Raw genomic sequence first — 11147 nt, forward strand, 5'->3', positions numbered from 1 at the left:
CAAGCTCCGAGCTCTGACTTCCTGTTACAGACCGGATGGCGTTGTGACGTATGAAAAACACTGAAAACTGAAACGGCTCGTTTCAGCACACATTTACAGAAAGGTGGAGAAATCAGAACAGGGGCAGAATGGATTCTTTTCATTTTCGGGGGGTTTGTAGACAGGGACACATATTTCAGGTAGAGAACCATTAAAAAGTCAATTTTGCATGATATGTCACCTTTAAGACGTTGTAGCTTCACCGGGTCTTACCAGACACGTTCAATCAAAACAGGCTGATCTAATAATAAGGTATGGATAACACGGACCAAAAGAAAAAACATACAACCAAATACTTACCAAAACAAACAGAAGCTTTCAACAGGGAAACTATGGAGGTCTGTAACTAAAACCCTCATTATAAAGCAGCATTATCATTGGCTTTGAGAGAATTTCCTCACTTTCACAGGACTGAATGTAATTGACAGATCAGAGCCGACAGCCTCATTTAGCCTCCATAAAACCTGAGAGCAATCAGCACCTGCATGGTGGGGACAGCGCCCTTTTTCTATCAGGCATATGCTGTAGGTCGAGGGTATGGCTCTTTGATTATTCAAACAGACGTACTGGACAAAACAAATCCTTAAAATCAGGTCATTGTCTGAGTAGTGTTCAATCACGGATTCCTCTCTGTTATCTCAACCCACTTTCATCAATCATTCTGTAAACAATAGACCCCAATCTGTCTCTTCTCTAGTAAAGATTACTACAGCCCTTAGTGGCTGCCACCTAACAATAAATGTAGCATAGCTTTTAATAAGTTTTGTGGGCTGCCTGTACAATCCTAAAACTGGTGCAATCAGTCTTGTTTTGGGGTAATCATCATCATGCCCAATATATCTAAACAAATTAAATTGGTGAGGTTGCCCTCGGGGAGTATTTGGCAAATTGTGGCACAGACCTATTCATCAAGCCAGTGTCTATATGTGTTCAGTCTGATGAAAAACAGGGAGAAACAGCTTACCTGGCTCTTGCTGTCACCTACTAGCACCTCTTTTGCTTAGTATCTAACAAGATGGATATGTTTTTATTGTTGTTTTTACACCAACAGACAAATTGGAAAGGCACACAGCCATCAGGGACTCAACTGCTATTCCTCAAGTAGAGTTAGTAAGTTTTTAAAAAGTAATCACTAGTTGAGTGTTGCTTTTATTATTGCTGTGTTGTAAGGTGTCCAGAAAGGTGCCTATAAATAAAATGATTTATTATTATTATTATTACTAGCTACATACAACTCCTCTTTAATCTGCAAAATGTTGTTTTTAGATTTATGTTTGTGTATATTCTAAAAAAAAAAAAGACATGTAAGCCCTGTTATCTTGTTTCCATCTCCCTTGAGGTTTTATGCTAAGCTATGCTAACCACCTCCTTTATCAGGCTGAGTACTGAACACAGAAACCTGAAGTTAGTGTTGATTGTCTTACGTAACTCTTTGCAAGACAACACACAGACTTATTTCCAGAAGAATGAACTATTTTGATGTAGTTTTTGTTTTTTTTTTGTTATATTTTTTGGCTTTTTGCCTTTATTCCAAAGGACAGGACTCAAACTGGCGACCCCTGCAACTAGGACGGCAGGCTTGGTGCAGAAATGAGTTGGAGTGTGCAGACCCTACATTTGCCATCACTGTAACTCAGACAGTGACTGCATGTAGCCTAGTTGAGTCGACCATTATTGTTAGGCCTATTTGTTTTGTTCTTTATGTTGTTATATAGGCTGGCCTAAAGATGTGTTTCCTGTTCATGTTCCTTGATCATTTTATGTTAAAATGCATGAAGTTATGTAGGCCTATCACTTGTCAGTGCAATTAAACTTTAAAATTTAGTTCTGCCTTCTTGCCTTTTAAGAAAGATTTTTCCCATTGAAATACCATTGTGACAACCAACCCCATAGTGTGTGACAACCAACCCCATAGTGTGACAACCAACCCCATAGTGTGTGACAACCAACCCCATAGTGTGTGACAACCAACCCCATAGTGTGTGACAACCAACCCCATAGTGTGACAACCAACCCCATAGTGTGTGACAACCAACCCTATAGTGTGTGACAACCAACCCCATAGTGTGTGACAACCAACCCCATAGTGTGACAACCAACCCAATAGTGTGTGACAACCAACCCCATAGTGTGTGAGAACCAACCCCATAGTGTGTGAGAACCAACCCCATAGTGTGTGAGAACCAACCCCATGGTGTGACAACCAACCCCATAGTGTGTGACAACCAATCCCATAGTGTGTGACAACCAACCCCATGGTGTGACAACCAACCCCATAGTGTGTGACAACCAACCCTATAGTGTGTGACAACCAACCCCATAGTGTGTAACAACCAACCCCATAATGTGTGACAACCATCCCCATAGTGTGTGACAACCGTGATCCCGGGGTTGGTTGTCACAATGTGTCAGAGTGTCTTTGATAGTTAATTGCCTCTTTGTTACAATGAGTTGGAAAATGAGAGGGATACACATTTCAAGCCAACACCTTAAGCTTCAATTTAATGTAGGAATGACTATTGAAAGATGTTTTGATGATGAGCAATCATCAAAGCAGTAAAAAGTGTGACAACCAACCCCATCCTCCCCTATATCCGTGGAGGAATTCTTCAGAAAAGGAACCTTTCCTCCTCACTGAACAGAACGTTTCAGTAAAATATGACAGAATGATAAAACTTTGGCATACAGATGACAGGGCAACATTGATCTGCTTACTTTAACACAATCTTCCTCTACTGTCTAATCTCTCTCTCTTTCTACATCTCGTTCTTACAACACACAATTTATGACAGTATCTGAACAGTTGGAGAGGAAGAGGCATTTTGTGTGTGTGCATGCAAGCATGCATGCTTGGCTCAGTGTGTGTGATTAAAACCTAATTTGTCTTTGGGCAAACCCATCTCGGAGGGCTGTATTAGAGGCATTTTGCTCTGTAATGGGCTGACATGTTAATCTGAAACTCTATTCTCTGTAGCTAATGAACATATCAATCCTCGTCTTTATGTGTGTACGTGTGAGTGCTTAAATGGCAGCATCGTCCCATTTCGGGCGCTACAGAGCCAAACATAAATGTGAACACTGATGCCAAGGTGATATGGGTTTATGTATTTTTTAAAATGACGACACTGGAGAGCACTGAGTTTTTCGAATCTCTCGCAGTGTGTTTGCACATATTTTTGTGCATGTATTAGCGTGCATGTATCTGGAGGAGCGACAGAGATCTGACAGTTCTGGGTCAGACCAGTCCCAAAGAGTCAGGGAAATACAGAAGACACACAAGACAACACAAAAGCACCCACACACAGACACACACACACATGCACACCTAGTAGGTGCTGATGAGAAATGTTTGTTAGGCAAACAGAAAGAGAAGAGCAGTTGGATTGGGGGGAAAAAAGGTTGTGCTGCTTTGCCAACACTGATGTATCAGTCTGCACCTCAGGAGCGGGGCACTCACACAGAGAAAAAAATACATCTTAACACGCCTAGGCTACAACACATATGTAGACATGCCTGACTGGGGGTAGGAGGAAAAAAATACATTATGTGATATTGTTTAGCAGTCAACTGCTTCATCAACAACAGTCCTAATTACCACTGACACGTATAGAATAATGGGGTCAGCAGCATAACCAACTGCTACCACATCCTTCTAATATATTCATAACGCCGAAACTTGAGATATCAGAGACAGTATGTTGTTTTTACCACACTTCCCCCTCATTATTACAAGATGCACTCTGCAATTTGTCTGCAATCAGATCCAGACTGTCCTTGCTCATCATTTGAGAGAAGAAAAACTGGAATATTCCCATTTCTTCATATTGCTTCACCACTGTACTGACCGTTGCATCATCTCTGCTGGATTTTTCGGTGTAGAGCTGACCACTGCTGTGAGTGTGCATGTTTGTGTAGTGTTTTGAGACACAGAAAGAAAAAAGAGGGCAGGAGACAGCTTATGCATGTGAGTGCCAGTCATAATGTCTGCATAATGTCCTGGAGGTCTACGACTGTATAACTAATACTTGTATTATTGCTCGAATAAAACATTACGCTGAACCAAGCAGGATTAGAAAACGAGCATGACAGCCTCTTCCCACTCTATCTTCTCTCTCTCTGACTCAGATATACTCACTTACTCACACACGCACACACACACACACACAGACACACACACAGCAAAACATGTGTGCATGTGTGGAAGCAAGCAGCCCAGGGCCATGTACACTAGCAAGCGGCCATGTTTCTTTCACAAGAGGCTGCAGTGAGGCTGTCATCGTCAGCATGCTTCTCTCTCTCTTCCATACTCTCTCTCTCTATCACTCTCTCTCTCTCTCTCTCTCTCACACACACACACACACACTCACACAGTGCTGTGACATCATGCCTCTCATTTAGACCACAGGGGCATAGGTAACACTGTGCTATTTGCTGAGGCTTAACTGTCGTCATGCCCGGTGACTTCACCAGACATTATTCAGCTCTCTTTCTTGAAAAATGCGCTCACTTTTGCACATGAATAAGCTGCAAACGTCAAATATATCCAAGTAAAGCAGCACCTCCGTTCACTCACATTGTTACTGACATGCAGGTCCACACATACAGAGGCAGAGTGTTTCAATCCAGAGGATGCAAGGTGGGCCCTGCCCTCCTCTCTGACCAGCAGGACTCTTAACATCTTTCCAAGACCAAAACATTCTTCTAGTCTAGGAGAGTAAAACACACTCCATCCACGTCCTCCTCCTCCTCCCCACCTTTCCACCTACTACTACTCTACCTTTCTGCCTATGAGACATTTGGATCCACCCTTTCGGCACACTGCCAATTACAAGCGTTTGAAGTGGTATGTGCGTGTGTATCCCCGTCATCATCACAGTTATTCCCAGGGTGAGATCCCAGCACATGCAGGAGTGATACAGGGGCTCCCCTATAAAGTTGTACACCATCAAAATCTTGACTTACATGAGTAATACTGCTGTTTTACATGTAATATATCATGTTTAGCTTTTTCAAGCAGGACTATAGGAAGAAAGAGGCCCTGAGGCCTTTCAGTCTAGTACCAAAAGCTACTTGTTTAAAAAGCTGTGGATGATAGAAGGGAGAGACTGCCTATATAAGCAGAATCATTTTTTGCCACACCCCTGTTTTTAGGCACAGAATTGGCTAGGACTTGGGGTTTGTTTCCATGCTGCAACACACTGACAGTGTTACGCAGAAATAAAATAACATACATAGTGATGTTGTAATGGCTTCAAACTCTCACTTCCACAGGTTAATTTACTTGTAAGCTGGTCTTGTGGGGAGAGGGGATGTTCCAAACTCTCCCTCACAACTGCTTTGAAATCAATGTGTTGTAAATGTGAGACAATTGCCTTAACTCATATTTGAATGAAAACTACCATTAAACACACAATGTTCTAAATATGCAACTTACAGGCAGTAAAGTGGAAGTATGAGGTCTTGAGAATAAATGTTGGAGAGCACTGCATGATGAGATTTATGCATCAGGACAACTCAGTTCTTAGGCCTGCACAGTAAGCATGAAGGGTCCCTTTAGTTGGCCATCCTGCCTTCATGGAAATCCAGCCTCAGTACCAGAGGTGTGAAGATCATCACATGCAGTTGTTCATACCTTACCACACATAATGCACGCAACGGTAGCTACCTACCACACATCCATCTCACCCCACATACCACCACCACCACCACATCACAGCCCGACCCTTCCCATCCACAGGGCCCACTCCTCCATCTCCTCCACCTCACCTGAGGCAGCGCGGCGTTGATCTGCCGCTGGAGCACGTCCCTCTCGTGCAGCGCCCCCTGCAGCTTGGTCTGAGACTGAATAAGTGTCTCCTGAGTCTCCCTGAGGGATTCCAGAAGCTTGTCCCTCTCATCCAGCATGTTGACCATCAGCTGCTCGAAGTTGGCCTCCTGGTCCGAGCCGTTCGGGACTCCAGTGGTTCCTCCTCTTGGAGGTCCGGCCGAGTCTCCCTCACTGATGGTCGGCATCACCTCGCACATCATCTTCCCTGCTCAGTGGTCTGGCTGTAGGACAGTGTCACTGTCGGGATTGAGAAACAGGAGTGTGTGTGTGTTAAAAGCCTGATGAAGCAGACTTACAGTATCAGATAAGAGGGCCTATTTGACGACCCGTAGCAACGCGCAGCAGCCTATATATGCAACCGAAGACACGCGCCTCATCCCCCTTGCATTAGGCTATGTCTCGTGCATCAGCCGTGCATCCTCACGCCTTCCATTAGCCTTACCTAATCAGAGTGATTGAAACGATGAGATGATGAATGACCTTTCATCCATATTAACCGGCGTTTCTTCACCCCGTGAGCAGATCCGCCCTGCCCGGCGCGCCATGCACTCACATGTAGAAATCCCGGCGTGATATGATTGACAGCTCAGAGATAGACGGCTGCTTTCAGAGGGGTGGTGCCCGCATGCACGACGGAGATCATAGTACATCAGCAGAAAATATATATATAAATATATATATTTTTTTAAAAAAAGGGGAAGGAATATATCCGAGAGGAAACGTTAAAACTGCGTCCTCAGTCTTGGGGACAGTAGGAGCGAGTCTTATCTGCATCCGCCTTCTCCGAGTCCATCTCTCTCCACACACACTCACTCACACACATACACACACCGTCACCGAACCGACGATCACTCCTCCTCCCACACACAGTCGCTCAGTCACACACTCACAAACACACACACACACAGGGGAATCTGCAGTTGTCACTACCAGGATAGCTCTAGAAATGAGGGACTAACTCCCAGCGTGCTGTTGATAAGCTGTTTGCTCCACATGCGCGTGGCTGAAATTAGCTGGACGGTCATGAATGTCATTTAAAAATAAATGAATTCTACACTGCTATTATGTTCTCTAGTTAGCTTGACCCTTGATTGTTAAAATGTAATTAACTTTCCAACATCAGCACCACTGAGCAGGTTATGACCTGGCAGCTCCTGAGACATGATGTTCGTTCCAGAGGTACCAGCTTAAACTAAAGAGGCAGACTGTGTAAGACTACTGTGAGTGTACAGCGCCCCCTGCAGGATCTGACACGAACCTTTAGTGTGGATATTTGAAGTGCACATTCAGAACCAGTGGTGGACAGTAACAAAGTAAATTTACTTGAGTACTGCACTTAAGTACATTTTTTTGAGTATGATTTTTTGCTGCTTTTTGCACATTAACCGTTTACTTAATCATTTACTTATCTCGAATACTGTCTGCACCTTAATATCATTTGCACTGTTATCTATTTTCATTGTCCATTTTTAAACTGGCACTGCACTACCTGCACTGTGTACATAGGCTGTTTTTATAAAACTGTATTTTATTATATTTTATTGTATTTTATATTTATATTTTAGATATTCAAAAGCTGGAAGCGAGAAACAGCATCTTGTTTTTCCTGTATGTCTCGTATATACAGTGAAACATGACAATAAAAACCCTTGAATCTTGTGGATACTTTTGGAAGACAATTATTGTACTTTTTACTCCACTACATTTCTATCAGTGCTCTAGTTCAGGGGTGTCCAAAGTGCGGCCCGGGGGCCAATTGCGGCCTAAGGTCCATTTATTTATGGCCCCAAGCTTCCATATTAAAATGTGTTATTTTTATAGCACAGAAATTAATCCCATTCTGAATCATCTATACATGTGCAGTTTCTTTCAAGTGCACAAACAAAACTAAAATCAATCCAGAAACGTCTCAAAAAGCTTCATATGGACTACCTGTATGAAAGCCAAAACACTGGGAATTCTGCAAGACAGCAATAAAGAAGAAACACAAGAACTTTTAAAGTTGACAGGTTTTCAAATTAATGTTTTTATCATGATGTGAAAATGTTCTTGATGAACACTTAAAGTTCAGAAGACACAAGAGGACACAAGACAAGATCAAAATGATGAAATTGTGCAGAAAAGGGAAAAATTTGGTGCTTAAAAATATTTCAGAACTCAGGAAAATCCCTATTTTGTTCTTAAAATGTTATCTGCTGGTCAGAAAAGTCTTAAAATCAACAATAAAAAGAAGTGTATACAATATTTTTTCCTGCATTGCCCAACCCTAATGAAAGACATTTCCCTTTAATTAGGAACCGTGGGCACCTGAGGTTATTTAGGTAGGTAGATGGCAGGAGGCCGGCATGCACCTGGGTGGGCCTATGGTTTTTTACCAGCTCAAGAGAGGCAGAAAGAGCTGTGATCTTCTTTGTTCTTTGTTTGCTTGCTTGCCATCAAAATAAACCATTGGAAACCGCTGAACTTTTGCACAGACATTAGACTTCTTTTGCATGCGTGCATCACATCCCCACGGTGCATCAGTGACAAATGGCCACTACACATGGTATGCCATTATTTACTTATTTGTTGTATTGTGCATCAATAATCTGAATCAGTTCAGTAACAAGCCACTGAATATGTAATAAATGTAGAAGGGTAAAAACTACACAATGTATGGAGGGCCTTTTCAATGTTCATTGAGCTGCAGCAGTCATTTCTTTTAGAACAAATTTTGATGTGGTTTTTATGTGAATTTTCCCCCAGGAGCTGTGTCTCTCTGCTATTGAGTTTTAAAGGTCCTGACAACAGTGTTGGCAAATTCTGGTCATTCTTGGAAGCTATGGTACCCTGCAGCACAGTACAAAATATTTGCATAGGTCACTGTGCACAGCACTGTGGATCTCAGTTATCTATGAATAAGCCAAAACTAAACTGTCTGTTTAAAAATGCAATATCAAATATAAAAACACTGATTTTATAATGGAACGGTGTATAATATCAATGCTAAAAACTAAAAGATAAATACATTTCCTCAAAAAGTATGATTTGAATAAGAAAGAGCATAACTTACAGATATCTGGATGAAAGTCTTACAGTTTTTTACGACTGCATAAATACTAAAATCAAAAGTATTACACAAATATAAAAACCTTACACTCAAGGAGCGAAACATCAGCCCAGATCTGCACCACTATAAGCACAATGTCAGCCTCACACTTTTTGCAAAACGATACACACAGTGATTTGCAAAACACTAAACACACTTGTATACATTAGACACAGAAGTGTATCATGATGTCACTTCCTTGCAATTCCAAATTACCACACCTATGAGCCGATTGGTTAAGCACAGCAATCAGGTGCGCAAACACATGATTGCTTAATTGTAGACACATGCCATAGGAAAAGAAATTTAGAGAGGATATCTCAAAAGTGTTTCATTTATGTCTCCTAGACAACAATGAGATCTGTTTGAAAGCAAAATGAGACTATAGCTTTTGTCTCCTGTTTCTCATTCTTGCCTCCAGAAAAAAGTTTCAAAAAGTCTCAGCTTAGTCTCCCTTTCAGTTCAAAAGGAGATCTGGTCAAAATCTGAAATGATTCTCAAGTATTTCTCAAGGGTTGTGACTCCTTTTGAGCTCAGGTGGAGAAATCAGGGAGCTCTCTCAATTGTCTCAATCTAACCTCATCCATTTGTTTTTGTCAGACTCAGTTTTTGTGTCTCAAGTTGAGCTCAGATGGAGCAAAGAAAGAGCCTGAGCTCATCTTTTCATGAACATTTATAGTGCCCTGCAAAATTAACATTTCAATGTAATTGTCCACAAACTTACAATTCTCATTAAAACATTTGAACCACTTGCAAGATCAGCTATTTAGATGTGAAATGATCTCTTCTTTGACTTCACAGTATGGTCCTTCCTTTACAAGTCTGTTTGGAACAAAACAACTTCACAAAGATTTAGTGGATTTGAGAGAAATTGCAAAAGGTAGAGATTTCATACCAGCTATGACAGACCATTTATTTAAAATATGGGCCACAAAAGGGCTGACCAGATTTAGCCAGATTATTACAATTAAAGGGGTGGATTCTTTTGGGCACTGGTGGCCTAGTGGTCTAAGTGCCCCACATACAGAGGCTACAGTCCTCGTCGCAGGGGTCGTTGGTTTGATTCCTGGCCAGTCGATCATTTCCTGCATGTCTTCCCCCGCTCACTACTCCTGACATTTCCTGTCTCTCTTCATCTGTCCTGTCAAATAAAGCCAAAAAGGCCAAAAAAGAATTTAAAAAAAAGAGAAGAAAATTAGCCATTAATGAGATCTCTCATTTAAGTCTCAAATAAGCCTCATGTCACGGTCTCAACTATTTCTCCTAGTGAATTTTAGGAGAATCTAATGAGAAACGAATGACAACAATTTGAAACTTGAATAAGGCTGAAGTGAGAATCTCAATTTTGTCTCTAGAGACTTAGAAGAGAAAGCCTTGAGCAGTAACATTTTCCTCTGGGCACCAATCAGGGTTAAGCACTATGGAAATGCAGCAGGGGAGTTCACCTGCAACTGTCTGATATTTGCTGAGCTTACAATGTTATGCCTGACTGTAGTAGCATGAAAACTGGGGCATGTTTTGTTGTGATTCTCCATGTTGGCATGTTGACTGATTTGGGTCTATAGAGAGAAATAAATGATATTTTCATCAGTCTGCATTGGCCTTGTGTATTCTGGTGAATTTATTGTATATTCCCACTTTCTCTGTGTACTTCACTTACAGTACTCTTATCACCAAGAAGTAGAATTGCTAAAAGTGTTTTAGGTTAGCAACAGCAGTGTTTAATTGAATTAAGTCATATGAAATGTGTGTTTAATATGGTAACAAAATATGCTTCTGATAAATTAGTGTATAGTTTTTACAAGAGTGTTTCATTTTGCAAAGGATCTGAGGTGTTCTGCTACTTGTGTGTGTACTGTTTTGACAAAATAGGCCCTGTTTTCAAAATCATATTTAACCCTCCTGTGTTATGTTCGTTTCTTAGGGACAGCAATAATGTAAATAATAAAAAAATTCAAGTCTCATTAATAAACCCCATTACTAACCATTTGAATCAATATTCAGTGCAATGGTGTTCTTTAATTCTCACAGATCATGGTTCAATGAGGATAACTCACTTGTTTTCATGAAAATTCGTTTTTAATGTACATTGGAAGACCTAAATATAAATACAATAGTTTTACATGACTTAGATTTTTGTTAATTGTGTTTAAAAAAAATTTTTTATGAAGTGATGTTGATAAATGAACACGA

The 11147-nt window shown here is 41.1% G+C and overlaps 1 protein-coding gene across 1 annotated transcript in view; it reads right to left on the reverse strand.

The window, feature by feature from the left end:
* Window positions 1–9100, reverse strand: part of ppfia4 (PTPRF interacting protein alpha 4) — a 120834-nt gene extending 111734 nt beyond the window's left edge. Inside the window, exons 1-2 of the mRNA XM_034692936.1 lie at window positions 9003–9100; window positions 5806–6103 (exon numbers count right to left, since the gene is read on the reverse strand). Of these exons, the coding sequence (XP_034548827.1) occupies window positions 5806–6066 (261 nt within the window). The 5' untranslated portion in view covers window positions 6067–6103; window positions 9003–9100. The remainder of the gene's footprint in view (window positions 1–5805; window positions 6104–9002) is intronic.
* Window positions 9101–11147: the final 2047 nt, after the last annotated feature.

This window comes from Notolabrus celidotus, chromosome 1, assembly GCF_009762535.1.
Source record: "Notolabrus celidotus isolate fNotCel1 chromosome 1, fNotCel1.pri, whole genome shotgun sequence".
In the NCBI taxonomy this organism is placed as follows: Eukaryota; Metazoa; Chordata; class Actinopteri; order Labriformes; family Labridae; genus Notolabrus; species Notolabrus celidotus.